Below are 25,873 nucleotides of genomic sequence, written 5' to 3' on the forward strand. Positions count from 1 at the left end.
AGCACAGTGGGGCAGCCAGGACTGATTCGGCTTGGCTGTGACTGTCTCATCTCGCTCACCATGTTGTAAACACGGTGGAGCAGCCAGGACTGATTCGGCCTGTCTGTGACTGTCTCATCTCTCTCATCATGCTGTCAACACGGTGGAGCAGCCAGGACTGATTCGGCCTGTCTGTGACCGTCTCATCTCTCTCACCATGTTGTAAACACGGTGGAGCAGCCAGGACTGATTCGGCCTGGCTGTGACCGTCTCATCTATCTCACCATGTTGTAAACACGGTGGAGCAGCCAGGACTGATTCGGCCTGGCTGTGACCGTCTCATCTATCTCACCATGTTGTAAACACGGTGGAGCAGCCAGGACTGATTCGGCCTGGCTGTGACAGTCTCATCTATCTCACCATGTTGTAAACACGGTGGAGCAGCCAGGACTGATTCGGCCTGGCTGTGACTGTCTCATCTCTCTCACCATGCTGTAAACACGGTGGAGCAGCCAGGACTGATGCGGCCTGGCTGTGACTGCCTCATCTCTCTCACCATGTTGACCACTTGGCAGAGCAGCCATGCAAGACTGATGTGGCCTGGCTGTGACTGTCTCATCTCTCTCATCATGTTGTCAACACGGTGGAGCAGCCAGGACTGATTCGGCCTGTCTGTGACTGTCTCATCTCTCTCATCATGTTGGCAGCACGGTGGAGTAGCGAGGACTGATTCGACCTGGCTGTGACTGTCTCATCTCTCTCATCATGTTGTAAACACGGTGGAACAGCCAGGACTGATTCGGCCTGACTGTGCCTGTCTCATCTCTCTCATCATGTTGTAAACACGGTGGAGCAGCCAGGACTGATTCGGCCTGTCTGTAACTGTCTCATCTCTCTCATCACTTTGGCAGCACGGTGGAGCAGCCAGGACTGATTCGGCCTGGCTGTGACCGACTCATCTCTCTCATCATGCTGTCAACACGGTGGAGCAGCCAGGACTGATTCGGCCTGGCTGTGACTGTCCCATTTATCTCATCATGTTGTCAACACGGTGGAGCAGCCAGGACTGATTCGGCCTGGCTGTGACCGTCTCATCTTCATCATAGCTGATGCCAGTGAAGCTTGTTAGAGGTTAGGTTTGTCTTTTTAAACTGCGGTGAAAAGAGCAAAGGGTGGTCTTTGTGTATTCTGCCTGGGTTTCCATCTGACTCGGGGACGGCTTCACAGTAAACTCCCGTTTATAGAGTTCTATTGGATCAGTCAGAACCGTCTGAACTGTAAAGCCCTTTTTCGAATTGGCAACATAGTGAAGCAAAGGAATCTTCAGTCCTGTTCTTGCAAATCATCACTTTAAAGAAACTATTCAACACAGACATCAGTTGCATAACTGTAGCAGGGAGTGTTTATTGGGATTTTACAGGGGAAAGAAATAGACAGCATGACAAAACAACAGTCCTAAACAGAAGAGTTTCCAAAGTATTTGTTAAAACATCAATGATGAAAATAAGCAAATCTTTCACAAAAGGAACAAGATCACCCAGTTGAGGACACATAGATTGGTCGACAGACAAAGCTAGGATTGGTTCTCCACTACATTTCATAGCTTTATCTTGCAGAATCAGTGTCCCAACCTGCACAGAATCTGACATGCCTTCCATCTTTCCAACTGAAACAAATAAACTATCATTTCAATTGACAAGCTTGTAAAGCCAGCTGGTTGTTCAAATTAAACAGTCGGTTTTTTACTCCTTCTAGAAAGCGAACGTTCATGGTGCAAACAGTCGGTTTTTTACTCCTTCTAGAAAGCGAACGTTCATGGTGCAGCCATTTTCACAAGAAAACAATAATAAATACAATGAAACTGAACAACACAAGCATCATGTTTCATGGCACTGATATTAAGGTGCTCAGTTATATCAATAACAAGTGTCCTCACTGCCCAAAATTCAAAGTCTAAACATGGACTATTGTGTTTTCATATCGTTCTGGCCAAAGGTAGTTAGTTGAACTCAGGAATGTGACCAGATCCCTTTTACCAAAATAAAATGGTGTTGCACAAGATCCTTAGGTGGGCTTCACCAATGCTCTTTCACAGTGTTGCTTAGGGTGGGCTTAACCAATGCTCTTTCACAGTGTTCCTTAGGATGGGCTTAACCAATGCTCTTTCAGTGTTCCTTAGGGTGGGCTTAACCAATGCTGCCCAGGGCTGTGTAACATAACTCTTTGTAGAGTTTAGTGACAAGAGGTCAGCCAAGTACCTGGTCAGATCGATCTGCCCTATGGCATACTACTCCTAGTCCTAGACACAAAGTTCTATGACAACAGTAATGGTTCATGTATAGGAAGGATGACCATACACGTATTTCTACATGTGTTTCGGTCTCCATGACATCAGTCTACTGTCAAGAGGATGTGCACATGATGCCAAATGGATGGCACTCATGAAGCAGGCGATGTAAACCAATCACTCACTATTATAGTACAGCTGTAAATATCTCAACGCACCGTACTCCACAAGGTCTTGCAGCGAATTGTAGATACACACCACTCTCATTTAGATACAATGATCCACCTGAGTGCTTTTTATTGGAAACCTTCTTTCCTCCCTAAGTATTTGTTACAGGAACACGGACCCCTCTCAACTGCTATAGAATATTCACAACCAGACCTTCTACTGGTGTCATTAGAATAACATTATTAAGTATTCATTCATTGATAAGAACTTAGCAAAACTATACAAAGATTAACATTAGTAAACAAAATTTATCTCACACACAAGTCAACTCAACAATGAATCTGTACAGACATTTTCGCACAAACTTCAAACAAAACAATGGCTAATGTGTCCTCATTTCAAATTAATTTGACCTCGACTGATTCCCAAAGCGGTAACTTAAATGACTTCATCTGTCAACGATATTGTGAGCTAAAGCTACTCATTGACTTCCTAGCTCCCTCAAATATACACTCTCGAAAGAAGCCGGTGCCAGGTTAATTTGAAGACGACTGCAAGTGGTAAGTAACTGCTGTCAACACGGTCACACTGGATGACAAACTTGAGGCCATGGCAGCAACGACATCAACACCACCAAGCTGTGACATCACTGACCGATGGAGCGTGACAAGTCCATCAGTTGTCTGGCCCCTAAGTAACATTATCATTGGCTGTCATAGGTGACATGCTTGCCTTCCGGTGTCATTGTACGCTCTCTGTACTCAAGTTCTGGTTTTAGTTGGGCAATAACAATACATATATAATCGATTCTAAAAGGCATCTAACAATCACATGATATTTAACCATATTCACCCGACAAATGGCATCGTAACCTATTTACATATCACATCATTAAGCACAGAATTCGCGTCTATCAAGTTGCACAGTTCAATCCTAATAATTGAGATTGCCTATTTGAAAGTAAAACCCAAAGGGTTCACTGTAGACCGGGTGATAATTGTCACCATTTAATTTTTTGAGGTCTGTGAGGCAAACATGAACATGAATCTCGAGAAATCATCAACTCCATGCATTAACCATTTAAATTTTGGTAGCAAACACAGAATTGAGTCCATGCCAAAAGAAAAATGAACAAATTTGCAAACTTTTGGCTTCGCGAACAAAACCAGGTTCGCACAGCAAAGCAGCATGCTCAGTCGACCAGCTCAGTCATGTCCGATCTTCCCATTCCAAGTCCTGCAATTAGGGCTCAGTCATGTCAGTTCTTCCCATTCCAAGTCCTGCAATTAGGGCTCAGTCATGTCAGTTCTTCCCATTCCAAGTCCTGCCATTAGGGCTCAGTCATGTCAGTTCTTCCCATTCCAAGTCCTGCAATTAGGGCTCAGTCATGTCAGTTCTTCCCATTCCAAGTCCTGCAATTAGGGCTCAGTCATGTCAGTTCTTCCCATTCCAAGTCCTGCCATTAGGGCTCAGTCATGTCAGTTCTTCCCATTCCAAGTCCTGCAATTAGGGCTCAGTCATGTCAGTTCTTCCCATTCCAAGTCCTGCCATTAGGGCTCAGTCATGTCAGTTCTTCCCATTCCAAGTCCTGCAATTAGGGCCGCATGAATAAACGTGATTAACAGATAAGGTAGTGCACTTGTTTTGTAACAGCTGTACTATTCTAGTTTTACCTAGTGGATTAATGAAAGACTCCACACCATAGGTTACCAATATTATACATGTTACAGTTTATATAATAAATAAATTAACTTCAAGTAACATCGCAAACAGGCAGGGTCAGGAATGGTGTTTGCTTTCAGACGATACTGATTGTCTACTAAATAATACTGAAATAACCAAACAGAAACTTCTCAATTGAGGCTGGACCCAGTTTGATGTGGGAATCATATCCCTTCATACTGAGGTAGTTTTTATACCAGTTGTCTGACTGTTGAGATTCCCTACCCAATGAACAAAAGCTCTAATAAACTATCTCCCCTAAGGTATGGTGAAGTATTGGTCAGCTAAAGCATGCTGGTCTAGTGCCCGTCCCCTAAGGTATGGTGAAGTATTGGTCAGCTAAAGCATGCTGGTCTAGTGCCCGTCCCCTAAGGTATGGTGAAGTATTGGTCAGCTAAAGCATGCTGGTCTAGTGCCCGTCCCCTAAGGTATGGTGAAGTATTGGTCAGCTAAAGCATGCTGGTCTAGTGCCCGTCCCCTAAGGTATGGTGAAGTATTGGTCAGCTAAAGCATGCTGGTCTAGTGCCCGTCCCCTAAGGTATGGTGAAGTATTGGTCAGCTAAAGCATGCTGGTCTAGTGCCCGTCCCCTAAGGTATGGTGAAGTATTGGTCAGCTAAAGCATGCTGGTCTAGTGCCCGTCCCCTAAGGTATGGTGAAGTATTGGTCAGCTAAAGCATGCTGGTCTAGTGCCCGTCCCCTAAGGTATGGTGAAGTATTGGTCAGCTAAAGCATGCTGGTCTAGTGCCCGTCCCCTAAGGTATGGTGAAGTATTGGTCAGCTAAAGCATGCTGGTCTAGTGCCCGTCCCCTAAGGTATGGTGAAGTATTGGTCAGCTAAAGCATGCTGGTCTAGTGCCCGAATTGAAAGGCTGGCTTATTGAGTGCTGCAGCTTTACATGGTTTCCATACTGTCAAGCAATATGATTTTCACTTTCCTTTGAATGGGAAGAATGTAAAGGTGATGAAAGCAAGTTGTGTCAATCCTATAAGGGCACAGTACTTATCAATCTGCCATCCAGGACAACATGTTTGGTGTACAGTAAGATAGCACTGCACTTGATTCATAGAAATTCTGCATATCATTATAAAGAGGCCGACAATATAACAGTTGTAGCTTCACTAAGCACCGCACGTGAAACGGGGAAGAAAAAGGAACAGCCTGAAGCACCATACTAGTTTTGGCAACTGCCTAAAATGTCTAATATAACTGAACAATTGAACAATACACTGCTTGGCCTCCGTGCTGTGTTCCAGACTACTTGCCGTTTGTTCAGTAAAGCTCCGAGTTAAGACTAGATCTCCTGCTCCTCTTGATTTGTGCCAACGGTCAGATCTGCTGCAGGGCGTAGAGCACCTCAAGAATACAACCAACGGACCAGGCCTGGGCAGCACAGCTGTCGAAGCACGCCTGAAACAATCACGTGGCACATCACTCAATATTACTTTATAGCAAGTTTGAATTCATGTTTCATTTTAGTGGTTTTATACTGAATTAACGGTTCAACCTTATTACAGGTCTCTATTAAACAGGTCCTCTGGGCTATCAACGGGCTGACACTAATGCAACATTGAAGTGATCGTTTGGTCTACTTACCTTCCCATCACTGTTGGTCAATTCAGGCAATGACCGCCACTCAGACTCCAGTATGTACTGATGATGACGTGACAGGTATCCCCGCACAAACTTGACGGTATCACACAGGATACCTGGCCGAGACGACTCAAGCTTCTTGGCAAAGATTAGTTTGGCCCGTAGGAAGTAACCAACAGGCCACAACCATTCCTAAAATAGATATCATGAAACAACTCACTGTCACATAGATATTCTGGAGTAAGCTTACTGGTCACTTTTTATTTTATAAAGACTACCCTTCTGCTGACATTCATGGAGTGAAATGAGCCATATCGGCCAAACAATTGTGGATTTAAGCTGATTGTATTCATCATGCATACTCTGAGCTAGTTACATTGCGAGGATTTGACTCCCTGCTCTGGTACAAGAGACAGAGGTTCACCCTGGTTTCAGACTCTATGGTATGATATGCCAGAAGTTTCCCTACTGAGCTGGAAGGCTATTGACACTGCTTCCATTTGAGCACAACAAACCTATCTTACCGGTCCTTGATGGTAGTTGAAGCCTTTAGCTGTATTGAAGTTGTGAGAGTCGTCAGAGTTGTTATAATCTCCTCGATACGCCCAGTCCCTGTGGAAGACAGGAGTGTACTGACATAACAGAGGGTTAACTAAGTCATCCTTCCTTAATTATCAGCAATCTAGCAATCTTTCTCCAGCTGGCGGGCTTTGAATGAGGATTGGTTCTAAATCTTCCACTAGGTTACAAGTCTGTCTGTTGCTAACATTTTATCCTTATTTTTGAAAAAACTTCCACGTAGAACACAGTAAACACATTGGTGGTGGTGTAGTGGTTATAGTGCAGGACTTCTGACCGAAAGGTCATGGGTTTGAATCCTATCTGAGCCAATTTGTTCTTCCTATTTAAGGGTTAATGTTAATTCTCACAATAGTTAAGTGTATGTACTTAGTACATGTAGACAACATAAACACTTTGAGCAGGATTGGCTGGGAAACGGCCAACATAAATATGCTAATAGATCAGTTTGACGTACTGGTAGAGTGCTTTGTCTCTCCCATGTTATGATTCAGTCAGGAGGCTCCAGACGAGAAAGAAGCCAGCTGACACTCAACTATGACAGGTGCACTTTAACACCAATAGATTATCACATTTTCTCTTGAACAGTCACCACATAAAACTGCCTGTTCATACAGATAGGGAAGAGGTGGGAGAAGTGAGCAAGGCCCAGATGGCAGCACCTTACCTGAGGAAACCTAACAGATATCTACACAAGCTGAGTTTCATGCATCATGCATAGCTATGGAACAGCTAAGTTCAAATATCCTTATAAAAGACAGGGATCTTTTAAAAGCTAATTCATATTGGTGAAAATCTGATGGTATTATCAGCAGAAGCTAGTTACCATGGTGAACTACATGTATTTGGAGACAAATGTTTTGCAGAGAAACTAATGAATGCAAAGTGAAAATAGGAACCAGGGTCCCGGGGAGAGATGACATGAATGATCAGTGTCACTTACTGACCATGGCATTCTCACCATCTGAAAGGAATAACGATGCATTCTAAAGTTCTGTTTACATCCAGTAAAGTGGACTCGGACAGGTTGGCAGCCTTTGACTGAGAGTCAGACACCTGTCTTAACCAGTATACCACCAGTACTCTACAGTAAAGTGGACTCGGACAGGCTGGCAGCCTTTGACTGAGAGTCAGACACCTGTCTTAACCAGTAAAGTGGACTCAGACAGGCTGGCAGCCTTTGACTGAGAGTCAGACACCTGTCTTAACCAGTAAAGTGGACTCGGACAGGCTGGCAGCCTTTGACTGAGAGTCAGACACCTGTCTTAACCAGTAAAGTGGACTCGGACAGGCTGGCAGCCTTTGACTGAGAGTCAGACACCTGTCTTAACCAGTAAAGTGGACTCGGACAGGTTGGCAGCCTTTGACTGAGAGTCAGACACCTGTCTTAACCAGTAAAGTGGACTCGGACAGGCTGGCAGCCTTTGACTGAGAGTCAGACACCTGTCTTAACCAGTACACCACCAGTACTCTACAGTAAAGTGGACTCGGACAGGCTGGCAGCCTTTGACTGAGAGTCAGACACCTGTCTTAACCAGTACACCACCAGTACTCTACAGTAAAGTGGACTCGGACAGGCTGGCAGCCTTTGACTGAGAGTCAGACACCTGTCTTAACCAGTACACCACCAGTACTCTACACGCATGTGATCATAATCCGAGGCCGCACCAATTCAAGTGGCTCATTTGCAGGACACTGAAGAACTCTCTATCAAGACCTATCAACAGACAGAAAGACAGACAGACAGACCATGTCCCTCTCAACACGAACCAGAATAGGAGAAATGCACTTTGATTGAAACTTGAAATCTTAAACGCAGCTTACTTTGGATCGAGGGTCTTCATCCCGAGTGGACCAAGCAGATACTTCTGAGTATTCTCCAGGGCTGCCCATGCATTCTCAGGGGTGAATATCTCTGGTGCCTACGGAGGAAGCCATACAAGTTACACAGAGAGAAATGAAAACACTGCACCATCAAGTGAACGGATGATGGGTAATGAAGAAATGTTCTGACAAGACATGTCCTGACGCTGGCTCATTATTTGAACTCAAACAGGTAGATGCACGTCTGTCTAATCTCAGTTATCCAAACATACAAAACACACTGGTACATCAACCGACAGAAGTCTGGCATCTCCTCAGATTCAAACCAAGGTCCTACTTCCACTGAGCTATACTACTCTAACAACAAGATAGAACTTACCACCACCATGGTAATCGGGGCGTTACACCTGAGCTGATAGTCGCTCCAGACCTGTGTGGCTCGGACCGAATCCTTGTAGATGCCTCTCCTGTTGATCAAGTCAGGCCGTGGCTCGTCGGGGTCAGTACATATGTTAATCCAGAAATGTTTCTCAAAATTCTGTTTGATTTTCTCACTCCATTCACCGAACGTCATCTTGACAGTTTCACCTGAGAGAGAGGAGAGTATCATGAGACATAATTGGCATCAGGTTTTAACAGCAGCAGTGAGCGTGATCAATGTGTTGAAGCTGTATACTGTGACATGTTTGACTGTTGAGGCCCTATTCTGTCACACTTCTGCTACTATCACAGGCCTAATGGCCTGTTACAATTGCCGATTCAACAGCTCACATTGGAATGTTAGTTAGCTTACCATCAACTGTTTTTTCCACCCCTTTGTAGGGATAATGTCCTTGCTTGTGTAATCCATCTAACCAGGTCACTGCTGACTTACACAGGCCAACCAGTTCAACAGCTGATCCATCCCTGCAATGACAACGAGATCAAAGTTACAACCTGAACTGCCATTCATCCTGTTGTTCATGTGTATTCAACTTCCAACAAGGTAGATCATCCCGATCTTTCAAGACAAATTCAATCTTTGAGAGATTTTCTGGACACTGGTGGCCATGGGTCAAGAATTGATTAGGTTCACTATCTTGGCTCTTAAACTTTAAACATGTGAAGGACAAAAACCCTGGCTACATATCTGTGGACACAAAATCAAGCAAGACAGCAAAGCTCACTGGTCAAAAAGACTCTATATACCCAGGATCACTCTGACTAATCCCCCCAGTGGTGCACACTTTACCTTGGTGTGGCCGGTTTAGGATCACTCTGACTAATCCCCCCAGTGGTGCACACTTTACCTTGGTATGGCCGGTTTAGGATCACTCTGACTAATCCCCCCAGTGGTGCACACTTTACCTTGGTGTGGCCGGTTTAGGATCACTCTGACTAATCCCCCCAGTGGTGCAAACTTTACCTTGGTGTGGCCGGTTTAGGATCACTCTGACTAATCCCCCCAGTGGTGCACACTTTACCTTGGTGTGGCCGGTTTAGGATCACTCTGACTAATCCCCCCAGTGGTGCACACTTTACCTTGGTGTGGCCGGTTTAGGATCACTCTGACTAATTCCCCCAGTGGTGCACACTTTACCTTGGTATGGCCGGTTTAGGATCACTCTGACTAATCCCCCCAGTGGTGCACACTTTACCTTGGTATGGCCGGTTTAGGATCACTCTGACTAATCCCCCCAGTGGTGCAAACTTTACCTTGGTGTGGCCGGTTTAGGATCACTCTGACTAATCCCCCCAGTGGTGCAAACTTTACCTTGGTGTGGCCGGTTTAGGATCACTCTGACTAATCCCCCCAGTGGTGCAAACTTTACCTTGGTGTGGCCGGTTTAGGATCACTCTGACTAATCCCCCCAGTGGTGCAAACTTTACCTTGGTATGGCCGGTTTAGGATCACTCTGACTAATTCCCCCAGTGGTGCACACTTGACTAATCCCCCAGTGGTGCACACTTTACCTTGGTGTGGCCGGTTTAGGATCACTCTGACTAATCCCCCCAGTGGTGCACACTTTACCTTGGTGTGGCCGGTTTAGGATCACTCTGACTAATCCCCCCAGTGGTGCACACTTTACCTTGGTGTGGCCGGTTTAGGATCACTCTGACTAATCCCCCCAGTGGTGCACACTTTACCTTGGTGTGGCCGGTTTAGGATCACTCTGACTAATCCCCCCAGTGGTGCACACTTTACCTTGGTGTGGCCGGTTTAGGATCACTCTGACTAATCCCCCAGTGGTGCACACTCTGACTAATCCCCCCAGTGGTGCACACTTTACCTTGGTGTGGCCGGTTTGCCTTTGTTGCCTGCTTTCTCTGAGCTGCCCATCTTGTCCATCCAGGTGCCACAGTTGTGTTCATTTCCACCAAACACAAAGCCTGTCTCTTCGCTGACACCAATTTCACTATTGAAACCTGCAACGAATGACAAGTGTACATTCTAAGCCTATCTCGTTGTCTATGAAAATAGATCAACCCTTCCTGTGAGTAGAACGTCTCTTTGTCTAACCTGCTTTACTCCACCAAGCGTAAATGGGTACTGGTCAGAAATGATCAGGTTTTACTGAAGCTTTTTAGGGAAGACTGGGGTCTAAGTGTCAAGTCAGATGACACCACTGACCAAGTTGATAACAAATCATTAACCAGAACTGGTGGTAGGAATATATGACTGTGGTTTCTAGCATGGTGGGCCCTGTGCCTCCGAGGACAAACCTCACCTTGATGGGACATATCCCTGTCAATAGCGTGACCAGCAAACCTCTCCCTGTACTGTAGGCCCTGGTAGTGCTGGTTCAGAGCCTCCTGCATCACATCATGAAGAGGCTGATCCTATAAACACAATGAGAAACATCAGGTAATGTTTAAAGAAAATCTTCCCAAGTATTATCCAGAAAGCAGTTTCTAACAAGCACTAAGATCCTGTGAGCACCAAGGGGGGATGGTTTGTTAAGATCTTGATTTGAATCATCTGTGTCCTTGCAGAGGGACTGCTACTGATGTTGTCGTTGTGTAGGGAAAGACTTAAGCACAAATTTAGGATTATTTTTCAAAAATGCAAAATGTAAACAATGTAAATCTAGAATAGAACACAACTCAACTTACACAGAATCCCGCCGGCTGAGCAGATGATTCATCCGTCGGGTAAATCCTGGAGACCCAGTCCTTCAAGATGTTCGCACCGTCTGGTACCATGCAGCAGTAGTCCTGTATACTGTGTAACCACCACCAGACGGCGTCCCGGCAGTTGAAGCGGGCATGGGATCCGGCACCGAGAAGGTTTGGTATGAGACCGTGGCGGAGACATGCACCGAACGCCAGGATGATGTACCTGGGATTGGAGACAAATCATGTCTTGATTTTAAATTGTTGCGCATGTCTCAAAATGAGTCACCCCTGACTTCAACCAAGTATTCTAAACATCAATGAGGTATCAAAACGATTACAAAATTCACAAAATAATCTTTGATTCGGTTGGAGGCAGAGCTTCACATATTTTGGAGGCCATGAATCAGCATTTCCATGGAAATCTATGTTTAAAGATTTTAGTGAATTCTGCCGAAAATATTACCAGTAGTTTATTCAGGAGATGTTTATATTGTGCTCAAAGCACATGTCAGGTTATAAATGCATAGATCATTGGCTAATTATCATAAAGGTGAATAACTTCTGCCTTACCTGGCCTCTTGGTACCTCCCCTCCAATAAGAGAATCCCCCTCATTGAGATAAATGTGTCTCGACCCCAGCATCGCATCACACCTTGGGAAAAGTGAGGCAAGCCTGCAATGAGAGTCATAGTTCTTTATAAACTGTTCCATTCCTTACTCAAAGAGGCTAAAGCAAACAAAGGTGTGTTATCCTTGAAAGATTTGTTGTTGAGATCAGGCTGACATTATATCTAAAGAGGTGAAATGGAAATCGACAGCCTACCCGCTGAAATAGTCACACAAGCCTGCTCCCTCTTGCCATTGTCAGTATTGACAATCATGTTTGGTAAAGGTGTGGCTAGGTTTGTTGAGAGTCGGGGCAGCGCTGCTGTTTTCACTACGCTCACAAACTGTAGACTCGCTATGGCTAGGGCTCGTACGAACGAAGAACCAGTGCGCACAAATCTGTGAAAGAGAAGAGAGAGTATATTACCAGAAATATCTGTCAGATTTCACTCGAAGAGAAAACAGCACTGATGCATCAATGAAGGCACACAAACTTACTCAGACATCATTCCTAGAGCCGTCTCCTCTGCTATCGCTAGTGCCCCCTCCATCACTGCCTCAAAGTAACAAGGGATCATGTAACGTGGGATCTCCTTCAGATGTGCAAACGTCGACTCAAACCACCTGCCAAGCTGATAGTGAAAGAGAGAAGTTAGAGGAGAGATCTCTTCAATACTCTTCAGCGTTATAATGGTCTCAATGGTTAGCTTGACTTCTAACACAGGTAATATTTAAGGAGTTGAATTCTCAGCAAGTTATACAAAGCCTGTGTGCGGTATCTCAGTCAAGCAGAAGTCAATGTCAAAGGCTTCTTCTGCTTGAATTCAGATGACTTGTTGGTCCGAGTCAGCTTTGACTTGCTGATAGAATTTGTTCAAAGAAAAATATCCCCAGTAGTAGTAACCCACAATCCATTTGACAAGAATTAGAGCTGAATGGCTGAAGGTTACAAGGGTATGGAGGGTAAGACCTCACCTCTTTAGTTGTGGGGTGCTTGGTCAATCTAGATGAGATGTAGTCACACATCCAGTCTCCGTTGCGGAGATTATCACTCATGGGATGGCCAAGATCATCATCAGAGCTTATCTTACCCATCACTGTCATGAAGCCTGAAATTAACAGAAGACATTTTTAATCTATAACACCACCATTGTCACTAATTGGATTTATTATTGAAGTTGACACAAGCATCCGTTATCTCCGATTCCAAGTATGGCTACCTTCACAGGATGACAGTGGTGACTTGGTCCTGAGAGTGAAGGTTCCCTCAGCAGTCTCAGGTCTGAAAAAACTCCACCAACTTCACAAGGAAATCATCCGTACACATCATCAGTACAAAATGAACAGAATTCCTCACAAACACTTTTGGATATCAAAGTTTGTTTACGTTTACCAATGGTGTTTATAGTAGCAAACTCATCAGCATGAGAGAGTGCCAACTGGACCATCTCAGGAGAGAAGATGCTTCGATCACTGAGATTAGTTCTCAATGTGCAACCAGTTTTGTTATTAGTTTTGCAATGAAACGTCCACAAACCTTGCAATCCACAATACTTCAAATCGCCATAGTTGGGTATGTTATACATGCCATAACCCTTCCCATCATCCCTCTCTTCACCATCGCAGCGATACAGCATGCGATTGAAGTCGTTTAGCGACAGATGCGACAGAATGCCTTTGAAGTTTGTGCTGTCGCATCGCTCCAGCTTCCTACCGCTGTACGAGCGCATGCGATACCCAAACTGGGTCAGGCAGCTGCGCAGGGCCAGGATGGCATTCTTGGATTGACTGTTTAGGGATACTCTGTAAATGAAGAAAGATCACAGTGAGAATTCAATGAAGTGAGTCTGCATCTTTTCACGGTCACCATTGCTGATTTAGGGCCTTTTTCTAGAACCACAGCGTTGTAATGTCTTGGGGAGAGTAAAAAGATTGTGATATTTGTTTTTTCTCTTCATCCCCATGCCCCATGGAGATGACATATGGACAGTCTGCAGTTACATTCAAAATTCTTGAATCTGACGAAGCTGAGTTTCAAATCTGATCCAATAATCACTTACCGGATGACCAACACACTTCCCGGTGGAAAATTGACGAATTCCAGTTCCTCGATGTCGGTGTCTGTGTCGCGAAGTTCGACCATCTCACTCTCATAGACCTTGACATTCTCCCTGATGCTCAGAACGTAGTCGGTCAACCCGTTGATGTACTTCAGGTCCTTTATGAACTCATTCTGTGCCTTCTGCTTCAAGGAGCCTTCCAGGATGATCTCATTGACAGTGCCTGCAGAGGACATAGACAGAGGGTGATGAAGAGCTATTCCTTCATTGAAACACATGCTTACACTTACAGCTCCATGTCGTGAGGATGCTTCATCCAGGGATGAAATCTAGGATTGAAACCAGCACAGCCATATTGCATGCACGACCAGCAGTTTTAATCAATCTGCAATGGTGGATCCAGAAATCAGGGGAGGGGGACACAGCCCACACAAGAGCACCGAAGGTATGATTTTTGAAATGAAGGAGTTGGTGGCCAGCCCCCAAAAAGATTTGCCAAATATGCGTCTGAGCATGATTCAGCCTGAAAAGTTGTTGTTCTCCAACAGAGAGGGGGTGGACACTTCATGCCTTCCCCCCAAATCTGCCACTGCCAAGGTCAACTGGTCATTCAAGACAACAAGACAAAGGTAACAGACTCCCTCTTACCAGGAACACAGAGCGGAGGCACGAAGCCGGTCTCCATGTTGTGAGGATGTCCAAACGATGTCCTCGCCACACAGATGACTGACATGTGGCTGACCGGGTTGTGTCGTGTCACAGCGACAATGTTTGTGTCCACCTGATCAACATACACCTAAAAAACAACTGTCATTGTTATTGGAGAAAGAGTCAACTCACATTCAAATCTCTCATGAAAATACTGGTACCATTAGATATTACTGGATGAAGAACTTTTCAACGAATCATCATGTTAATCATTTTTGACAATTCAGCACTTTAAGAGGGAATTTTCTGTGCCCTAAAAGTTAGTCCAAATTCATCACACCCAAAGAACTAAGAATGGTGATGGCATCTTTGAACATAAAAAAGGCAGATGTCAAGTGTGGGACACAGGTGCTCAGGTTAGGTGTACAAGCTTGGTCATCCTGTGCTGTACATAGAACAGGAGGCAGACCTTGAGGACACTTGGCATCTCTGCCGTCATCAGTCAAGCAGACCTTGAGGACACTTGGCATCTCTGCCGTCATCAGTCAAGCAGACCTGGAGGACACTTGGCATCTCTGCCGTCATCAGTCAAGCAGACCTGGAGGACACTTGGCATCTCTGCCGTCATCAGTCAAGCAGACCTTGAGGACACTTGGCATCTCTGCCGTCATCAGTCAAGCAGACCTTGAGGACACTTGGCATCTCTGCCGTCATCAGTCAAGCAGACCTTGAGGACACTTGGCATCTCTGCCGTCATCAGTCAAGCAGACCTGGAGGACACTTGGCATCTCTGCCGTCATCAGTCAAGCAGACCTTGAGGACACTTGGCATCTCTGCCGTCATCAGTCAAGCAGACCTTGAGGACACTTGGCATCTCTGCCGTCATCAGTCAAGCAGACCTGGAGGACACTTGGCATCTCTGCCGTCATCAGTCAAGCAGACCTTGAGGACACTTGGCATCTCTGCCGTCATCAGTCAAGCAGACCTGGAGGACACTTGGCATCTCTGCCGTCATCAGTCAAGCAGACCTTGAGGACACTTGGCATCTCTGCCGTCATCAGTCAAGCAGACCTGGAGGACACTTGGCATCTCTGCCGTCATCAGTCAAGCAGACCTTGAGGACACTTGGCATCTCTGCCGTCATCAGTCAAGCAGACCTTGAGGACACTTGGCATCTCTGCCGTCATCAGTCAAGCAGACCTGGAGGACACTTGGCATCTCTGCCGTCATCAGTCAAGCAGACCTGGAGGACACTTGGCATCTCTGCTGTCATCAGTCAAGCAGACCTGGAGGACACTTGGCATCTCTGCCGTCATCAGTCAAGCAGACCTGGAGGACACTTGGCATCTCTGCCGTCATCAGTCAAGCAGACCTGGAGGACACTTGGCATCTCTGCCGTCATCAGTCAAGCAGACCTTGAGGACACTTGGCATCTCTGCCATCATCAGTCAAGCAGACCTGGAGGACACTTGGCATCTCTGCCGTCATCAGTCAAGTTACCTGAGTGAATCCTGTCATGCCCATCTCGTAATGCAGCCGGTTGAGTGCCTTCTTGCCTGCGATGATGCCGCTTCTGATATTCACTCCGACATTCTCGGGATTAGTCTGTTCAGTCCAGGTTTTATAACATCTCTTCTCACTGACCACGTGAATCTAATGAAAGAGAAGACAGTAGAGAATAAGGAAAATGGAGGGGACTTCAACTGCAGCCCAATCCAGGGGTGGGCCAGGAAGTTGAAGGGGAGGAAGAAATGGGGGTGTGACTCTGGGGAAACCTTTGGGTTCACAAAAGAAAACTACAGTGGAATCTCGGTCGGCAACCACCCTGCTATGACGACCAAGAATCGCTCATCCCTAATGGTTTCCTCTCTAATTACCATTACAAGGCCCCTGGTAACACGCCCACCCCAGTACCCAGACCATGACCACTGGATTGGGCGGTCCCAATGACCAAATTCACCCCTCTCTATGCTATGACCACCACTCCTTGGTAACTAAGTCTGATTCTACTGGCCTGATTTCAAACATTCCCATCTCTAAACAGTACTCACATGATTAGGCACCAACTCATCATATCCTCGATTACTGCCAGTGGCACAACTGGCCATCGATACAATGGCAGCACTTGGAAACAGGTCATACACGGAACGAACCTGCAAAAAGATCACCATGTTTTGATTTACTGGAGGCTACACTGGTCTTTGGTTATCGTGAGATTTCATAGAACAGGGCACTTGCTATCAGGACTTCATGAGTGGTCTTACAGGTGGCTTTATGGGAGAGAAGCTTGGGTGACTCCCCTGTCAACAGTCCAAATCAACTATCTGAAATGTCTTGCGGTACTAACCTCAACAGGACTTTGGTTATCATGAGTCTGATCAAAGAAGAGGGCATGTGCTAATGACTTCATGAGTGGTCTTACAGGTGGCTTTATGAAGGAGCCGACCGGGCGACCGCCATATCTAAACACAAGACGCCCTTCTTCGTGTGAGTCACCAGCACTCATCGCCTCTGAAAGACAAGTTTCTGACGTTAAGAACTTCTTCAGCAAGTTCTTAGCATTAATAGAGAACTAAATATGAACCCGGTCACAGAGATCTGCAGTGTTTGCCCTAGTTTGTCTCACAGCCTTTGACTGACATGTTTCAAACGCTCCTCACATGGGGCTGACAGGGATCTATCTATTGCTGCAGGCACAAAACACTATCAGTTCTGACATGGTTGAATCAAAGCTCAAGAAAACATAGAACAGGCACAGATCTTTACAACCACTAGTCGGCTCAGAAATACGAAATAAAAGCTTACCTCGGATGAGAGAATTGATGCCAAGGCGGTTGATGAATATATTATCTGTATCTTCACTCTTCGTGAAGAGTTCAGCGATGACATAGAGATCTGGTCGCACTTCACGAGCCGCTGACAGCATGAACTGAAAGACAATATGAACAGGAGTGTTATTCTCGAAGCGTGAGGTGTATCTGACCTCATTTGAAACAAGCAGTAGTGGCTGCTTACTAGACATAAGTCATAGAGAGATTCAGACAAGTACTATACAACAAGACAAGAAATTCAGTAGCTTGAGACATCCTGTAGTACTTCAGTTAGCCAAGGTATTTGAGTGCAACATGTATCAAAGCAAGGCCTGGGCGAGTCATGGCTGGGAACTTGAATAGGCTTCTTCTCCAGCCTGACCCAATGAAAGATCAGAGCCATAGGGCCAACAGCTGCACCTACCTCAGCCACATGAAGTGGGGTACTGTGGCAGTTGTCCAGCCGGACACCATGAAAGATCAGAGCCATAGGGCCAACGACTGCACCTACCTCAGCCACATGAAGTGGTGTACTGTGGCAGTTGTCCAGCCGGACACCATGAAAGATCAGAGCCATAGGGCCAACGACTGCACCTACCTCAGCCACATGAAGTGGTGTACTGTGGCAGTTGTCCAGCCGGACACCATGAAAGATCAGAGCCATAGGGCCAACGGCTGCACCTACCTCAGCCACATGAAGTGGGGTACTGTGGCAGTTGTCCAGCCGGACACCATGAAAGATCAGAGCCATAGGGCCAACGGCTGCACCTACCTCAGCCACATGAAGTGGGGTACTGTGGCAGTTGTCCAGCCGGACACCATGAAAGATCCTAGCGGTAGTTGTAGCATACTCCTTCATATACTCCCACAAGAAAGGGCAATCCTCTGGCTTCTGACCAAATCTCAGCTTGACGCTGTCACCCCACACGATGAGTTCTCTCCTTAAGTAGATGTTGGAGCCTGGAAGAGAGACCAGATGTTCATACAGAAGCTGGTCTCACCGTTTATTGAGTCTCCACTTCACAGTTACATGAACAACAAGTCATGCTGAAAACACTCCTTAAGACGGGTCTAATTCAGGAAACTAAGTCATGTTGTGATTCATGAAAACTATTCTTTGAATCCTAAAATCATACATCTTGTCTTAGCCCGAGACAGACATTCTTACAGCAGCTTACCAATGACCATTGTTAGCAGACAACATCAATTCTTACAAAAGTTATCACCACAACACACAAGCTGTAAGAAATACCTTCACCGTGCTCCATCAGGACGGCATAAGATGATCTATCACACCAATGCTAGAGATGATGATTGATGCTGCCTTATTGGACACATGATCATTGGCGATGGATGGCAAAACAAGGATACCATGTCAATGGTGCAACACTGCTCACACTTGTGTTAGATTAACGTCAAGTCTTTTGGAACATGACATTGAAGAGCACACAGTTGCCGACTGACGCAATGTCCTTGTTTTGCCGTCGATAGCAAAATACTTGGCGTCCATTGGACATGTTAACTTATGATTAATAAAGCTACATATAAAAGCAATCACAAATAGACACCTGTGTTGTGCAATCCTAAAGCGAATACAGAATATTTATAGTTCACTTTTACCTTTCAAGGCATCTGTCTGTTTGACTGCAGTTAAAGCAAGAATGCATTTCATGAAATACGACATCAAAGAGAGGAGCTTTTTGTGAATTGTTAGATTTATAAGGCATTGATTTCATCCTTTCATCCACAGCAGCAAATGAAGACCAGGAGGAGACACCCAGAAATTGTCGCAACAAACCCTAAACATGAAAGGTTTTATCACAAAGAACAAAAACAACCTGACAATTCATGAGACTCTCCCTACCTGGTTCGGCAAAGTTCCTCAGTGGGTCATCGTCCATGACCCATCCGTTGTGTGCCATGCGATGGGAGCCGATAGCCGGGTCTGACATGAGTTCCTCCTCCTCTTCGACCGTGCTGTCCTCGTCAACAGGATGCAGGAAGTATCTGAAACAGAAATGTCTCGCATCATCAGCGTAGCACTAGCAGTCGGTTTCTATCAAGATTGCAACTTGAAAAGGGACTATTTGGTCACCTCACAGCTTCAATACTACAACATTACCATTCAGATACTCACTGTGACCTAACTTTTGGCTGCCTAAGTTTTGTCAAAGAGTTTGTGACACTAATAGGGAAGAAAAATTAGAGTTGATGTGACCTGAACGTCATCACTGCACTCTGCAATAAGATTTTTAGGTCGTTTCAGATTTTGGGTCATTTCATTTCGGGCTAGATCATATACCAAAAGATGTCAGAGACTTATATAACCTACACTGTCAGTTCATATTGTATAAGCTGCAGCAACTAGAAAACAGCCTTACTTCCACATAATTGGTTCCTCCTTAGTCACCGTGCCCAGCCTTGGGCCATGACACGCCAGAAAGCGATAACGGGCATTGGCTACGACGTTCTTGACAGCAGCATGCATGTGGACAGTCAGCTTGTCGTATCGGCCGCCGTTGAGATGATCCAGACATTCGCGGAATGCTACACAGCATCGTGTCACGCGGGCTTCCTCCGATTCCCAATCAGGCCTGGAAATGAGAACATTTCAATTTCAACTGAGAAGAAAAACAAGTTTCACCAAAAACAAAAAAGATGTCACAACTCGACGGAAAGTGTTGTCACGTCTGTGTCACAACAATGCAATACCCTGGTGACAGTCAGTGCCATGTAGTCACGTCTGTGTCACAACAATGCAATACCCTGGTGACAGTCAGTGCCATGTTGTCACGTCTGTGTCACAACAATGCAATACCCTGGTGACAGTCAGTGCCATGTAGTCACGTCTGTGTCACAACAATGCAATACCCTGGTGACAGTCAGTGCCATGTAGTCACGTCTGTGTCACAACAATGCAATACCCTGGTGACAGTCAGTGCCATGTTGTCACGTCTGTGTCACAACAATGCAATACCCTGGTGACAGTCAGTGCCATGTAGTCACGTCTGTGTCACAACAATGCAATACCCTGGTGACAGTCAGTGCCATGTTGTCACGTCTGTGTCACAACAATGCAATACCCTGGTGACAGTCAGTGCCATGTTGTCACGTCTGTGTCACAACAATGCAATACCCTGGTGACAGTCAGTGCCATGTAGTCACGTCTGTGTCACAACAATGCAATACCCTGGTGACAGTCAGTGCCATGTAGCAGCTACCATAGTTTTGCTGTTGAAGAACAAATCCCGGGGGAACAGGCTGACGAAACGTCAGATTCACCATCTCTCCTCCAGGTGGTAATGATTAAGTTTATGATTGATTTTGGCAGATGTTGACAAAATTCCATCCATAACCATCTGCAACTGTCTACGTAACAAGCAACAATGAACATACCCTACTGTATTGAATATCTTTACAGCTAGATCAAAATCAATGGTACATTTGAGACGTCTATATTCTGGGTCAATTTGTATCTCTAATGGTTGAGTGACTTCTACGGGCTCTGAGGGTGGTCTACCAGCTGAAGGAATAAAGCAGAAGATTAACTCGAGTCAGGCACAATAACTTCAACCATGCTCCTTTTCTAGATGTTGCTACACAAAGTTGGACACAACAATCCCAATCATGACCACACAAGTAACCCTGGTCCAGGGGGCTACGACTGGTAGCGATTTGTAATCTTAGGTGACTCTAACTAACTCTGACATGCTCTATGCCACCATGCCGTCCACAAAACCGACTTCATCAACCAACCTGTGATTAATTGTTTGAATTTCTCTTCCACCTCATCTAAATGAAGGAGATAATATTCATGGAGTCTGAACCGAGGGATGACTTTATCTAGTAAAACATGGTGAATGGCCTGAAACACAGAAACATTATACATCAACAAAGGATTCTGGACATTTTCACCAATCCTTGGCATCTATGCATGTTAAACATTGACCTTCAAGACAGACAGTCATAGTGAAATCTGAAATCTCTGGCTGACGTTACATGGAGGCCTACCAGAATTTTGTGTTTTAGTCAAGTACACAGTTTAAAGACAAGATTCTTTTACAACCTAATGCAGGATCTTCACAGGTCCTGTGAAGGAAACTAGCTTTGCGGATCTTGTTGTGTCACTCAAAATAAGCAACTGAAGGAAAGTGCCATGCTCAAGGTGACTACATGCTGTCAGGTCAGCTCTGTTTGTGGGGTGACAGGTTTCCACTGATTTCTAACTGATCAGCGTTAGTAAACTTACATTCAAGTGATCTTCACAGTTAATTTCGGGTGGTATGCCATGTGATGTCCACTTCCCCTCTGCAATCTCCGCGCTGAAGTGCCACAGAATTCTATCGAACACATACGCCGGTCGTAAATGCGGTGAATTCACGATATTATAGGTGCATTCTGGATGTTCATGTACCCAGTCACTATTGTTAGCTGTATGATTTAATACAAGGTCTGTCATGGATAACACACCCCATTCTTTCGCCATTTTCTTCACTAAAACTTCCAGGTCATTAAAATCGTAAACTTTCGAATCTGAATTGAAACTTGAATTCAACTTGTGTTGCTCCTTTAGAGAGTAAGCAGACTTTGAGTAGCCCAGTTCTTGTAGTGGAGTAAAGTGGATCATGTTATAACCAGTCTCTTTCGTGACCAGGAGCGTTTTTTCCCAGTCGGGTAAAGGACCGAGAAGCTTTGAGATGACCGATTGGCACTGGATGCAATCGAGAGGCAGCGGTTCATCCTCGGGTCCGTGGACGAGACCGGGGTCCACCAAGAAGTAACCACTCCCGTTTGCATTCTCTGCGAAGTCACTACAAAGAAATGAAAGGTATGCAAGAGAGCTCCACTGAGTTTGTAGGGAAGGTGGTGACATCAATGACACCCATAAATTCGTTTGATGCTGTCACTTAACAAAACTTGTATAATTCTGCCATTCTGAGTAAGACCAAATCAGAAAATTGCAATCTATTGAGGAAACATTGAGCGCAAACTGAAAACCAACCTAATAGGTTTATAGAATTCAATAGTAAGCATGGCCTTCCTTTGACAACAATATATACCTCACCTGCCGTCAATCGTGAAGAAGTAAGAAAACGAGCCGGCCATGGTGATTTTGAGTTCGGCATAGTCATCATAGGTGTCGTGGGCAGACGTCCCCAACTTTGTCCAGGTTATTTCATAGTATTTCATATTGTTGAAGGCAACATTTGGAGCTTGAGGCTGGGTGCAGAAGACCCGTACCGTCTGATCCTGGAGGGTTGGGCCGACGGCAAAACGTAGGCACCACCCTGGAGAGGAAGAGAGAGCATCTTTCTTTTATTTGTATGTTATAAGGGCCAACTAAGCTGATGATTTAGGCCTACAATCTACACCGTTCCTGCAAACCAGGCTAAAATCTCAGTGAAGTAATTTACAACCTTGGCAAACTTCAGCAAGAGCTATCAACATGTATACATTGCATTTCACTTGATATCGACTCTACACACTCAGGTGAGGTGAGTGTAAACTTGTATTCATATTTCACCTGTCAGAGTAAACCAGGTGGCCTCAGCTTTGGTTCTTTGACCTACATCTGAATGTATCTCTTACAAAGCCAAGTATAACAAAGTCAGATAAAGCAAACAAGTCATTAGGTCCCTGCGACCTGGAGGTTTCCTTTACATCACGAGGTGGGATTGCAATTTAACCAATCAGCGGCCACTTTCCAAATACAATCCATCACAGATTGCAGCCACAAAAATGGCTCATTTGCAGCACTCAAGGTGCCACTATCACTCAGTTCTTTCAAGAGAATCCAGGAAATCTCAGAGTTAGACAAACACGATGAGAGGGATACTGACCAAAGGACACCACCCTGATCGCAAAGCTCTAGGGCTCTGTGGTAGAAATCTCCAGGACTGCCGACTTCGTTACCGAAGACGCACAGCACTCCCCCCCATGGCTTCAACCAAGGGGTCAATTTAAAGTGAGCGAGTCTGTGCTCAGCACATTCCAAGCTGATTTTCACTCAGGCCTTGAATGATTGACAGGAGGAGCAATACAGTGTGTAGCGGAACCTCAGCTATAAACCAACAAACTCCAAACTGGTTCTTCACCTACCTTTCTCGAGCCGATAAAGGGTTGTGTCATTCTTCTCGCCCTTATTGATAGTCAGAACACGAACCTGACACGCCATCTTCACGGCTGCAAAAGAGACGAGGTCAAAGATTCAGCATCTTGATAGGCTTTCAATCTCCAGGGTGGTTTTGGACCAGGGAAGGTAGGACAGAGCGAAGTGCAAACACTTGCATATAATTGCTGTGGCCTGCGACAATGAACACCACAGATTAGAGCAAGACAGGGGAAGCTCAAGAGTGAGTCACAAGAAAGAGACAGCATTGTACTCTTTCCAAGTCGGAATGAAGAGAAGCAAGAATTGAAGTGAATCCTGCAAAAATCCCTCAACAAAGTTTTGCCAGAGAAAGTGGGATGCACAGTGAAATCAGTTTGTTCAAACCTTGCAGCCAGATCTCAGACCTGTCCTCCATTTCATGCCTGATCCTTAATAGAGGAGACGATGGGAAGAATTTCACCATGTTATCTAAAGTGTACTTGACCATCTGGGTCAATATCAAACAATCAAGATCGCAAGGTTGGAGGCCTGTATTTCATCTGCTCTCATTCTCTCTCTCAAGACCTGTCTAACATCAATATTTGCATTTCATATACTTAGCCTAGAACTAATTCAGTAAGTTAGGGCTTTTAAAAATTTCAACCAGGTCAAGAGAATTAGTTTATAATCAACAAAGTTGATGATCTAGACGATATTTACAAATAATTCTGATTGTAAAGTGGGAGAGATCCTGGGAAGCAATAATTGGTAATTTAAATGACCTTAACCAACATTACTTCATTGAAGGACTCTTTGCCTGGGCAATATGTCTCATTTGCTGGATACACTAATGTGATTTTTAGTGTCTTCTTCTGCATTCTTTCAACTTTTAGTACAAGTACTAAGTAGGTAACATTATTGTAATTGGCATTGGAGCACTTGTATATCTAGCGGTGCCTCACATCAGCATCTTGTGTTTCATTGTGACGTTATTATGTCAGCAACTTGCTTTTCATTGTGACACTACAACTTAGTGACTCCCAAACAACGTCTGGGGACATTGTCAAGTGTATTGACTGGGCAGGTTGTAAAGAGGTTTGAGAGTGACCAGAATATACTTGAATACAAAGGGCTTTAGGAAATTTATTGAATTCAATCTGCAGAAAAGCCAGCTAAATTCTTAATTTTGTAACAAAATAAATTCAAAGCCAAGCAGTCTACGTCCATCGACAATCTGTGTTTTGATATTTGAAACCTTAAGATATAATAATCTTCAGAAAGTTTACTATTACCTCACTGACTGAATTTTGATTGATAAGTTCCCAATTAAAACCATTCCCTAAGATATTTATCAAACTGATATAGGCCTAATCACAGCAATAGAATTTTGATCATGTATCAAACATTCTTCAAGTATTCCAATCCATTGTATTTCCAATCCATTGTATTGCTAAAGGATTTGACCCCAGAGCAAAGCATGACACTAATTGCTGGCAGTTCACTTACTGTAATTATTGACAGCTTGGACTACACAATGATTAGAAAGTGACCTGCATGACATAAGAATTACTCACTGCCACTGGGGACTGGCAGCAGTTAAGCACTGCCACTGTGGAACATTGCTTCACATCATGACATGCATTCGACCAAGTGTGCGCATTTGATGTGTTTTGGCTGTGATTCGTCTTCTTCGAGAAGGCCTTTTGCCAGTACAGAAGAGTCACAGCCGCACAGTGCACACATTCCATGACTAGGCCTATGATTTTGACAGTACAGTGGCCCATGCCCAGGCCAGTGCATTTTTGACCTTGGTTTTTGCAGCTTCTATCGTGCATGTTTACAAGTAAACCCACCGGTTATTAAAGCCTCTTAAGAACCCCCGTTTTCAGAAGTTCTTCCTTGGGGATGATTTCACGAATTGATGCTATTTTTCCCATAAATTATGAAGAGTTTTCCGAAATATTCAGGGCGTTTGGATGTTATCATTTGGGGTCAAGGTCAGGCCATCCAGCACATCCACTATGGCACTAGTCTTTCGCAAATCGCATTTAAAAATCTCAAAGTCAAACACATCTAAATGAAAAACATTTGGTTATCTGTATCGACATAAGATACAAATGAGTGGAAATAACAATATCATTCGACTTTATAAACATCTTATCTAATCTAACCTGTTGAGGTTCGAGAAGAAGAAAATATAGTAAAACGTTGATTTGCGCCAGACTTAAAAAATATATTTTAGTGTATTCAATTGAGGATAGATGGCGACACACTACGAAGGCGAAAAACATTTCCTCGAAGTGTCCTCGGTCCCTGATTGTGACAATTTGATTTGATAACAGTCTATTTGATCAAAAATCAAAATAACAGACAGTATATGGCATGTATCGTGTACAACTGAGAAAAGGCAGA

At 44.8% G+C, this 25,873-nt stretch overlaps 1 protein-coding gene across 2 annotated transcripts; it reads right to left on the reverse strand.

Annotated features, from left to right (window-relative positions):
• Positions 1-1,354: 1,354 nt before the first annotated feature.
• Positions 1,355-25,459, reverse strand: LOC135487087 (glycogen debranching enzyme-like). 2 transcript variants are annotated; one of them, XM_064770431.1, is made up of 30 exons: positions 25,315-25,459; positions 23,470-23,553; positions 22,436-22,658; positions 21,620-22,181; positions 21,127-21,235; positions 20,767-20,893; positions 19,752-19,964; positions 19,235-19,377; positions 18,991-19,014; positions 18,143-18,330; positions 17,366-17,489; positions 16,908-17,071; positions 16,612-16,713; positions 16,061-16,213; positions 14,561-14,708; positions 13,913-14,135; positions 13,390-13,655; positions 12,828-12,961; positions 12,351-12,484; positions 12,070-12,251; positions 11,817-11,919; positions 11,244-11,469; positions 10,859-10,970; positions 10,421-10,556; positions 8,944-9,056; positions 8,530-8,738; positions 8,151-8,248; positions 6,272-6,359; positions 5,751-5,939; positions 1,355-5,564 (listed from the first exon to the last, which is right to left on the reverse strand). In XM_064770431.1, exons 2-30 carry the CDS (start codon positions 23,543-23,545, stop codon positions 5,484-5,486), a joined length of 4,650 nt encoding a protein of 1,549 aa, XP_064626501.1. In that variant the 5' UTR covers positions 23,546-23,553; positions 25,315-25,459; the 3' UTR covers positions 1,355-5,483. The 2 variants fall into 2 exon arrangements, with proteins under 2 accessions (XP_064626501.1, XP_064626502.1); XM_064770432.1 differs by lacking the exon at positions 18,991-19,014.
• Between the last annotated feature and the right edge of the window lie 414 nt (positions 25,460-25,873).

The sequence above is a fragment of the Lineus longissimus genome, chromosome 4, assembly GCF_910592395.1.
Source record: "Lineus longissimus chromosome 4, tnLinLong1.2, whole genome shotgun sequence".
Lineage (NCBI taxonomy): Eukaryota > Metazoa > Nemertea > Pilidiophora > Heteronemertea > Lineidae > Lineus > Lineus longissimus.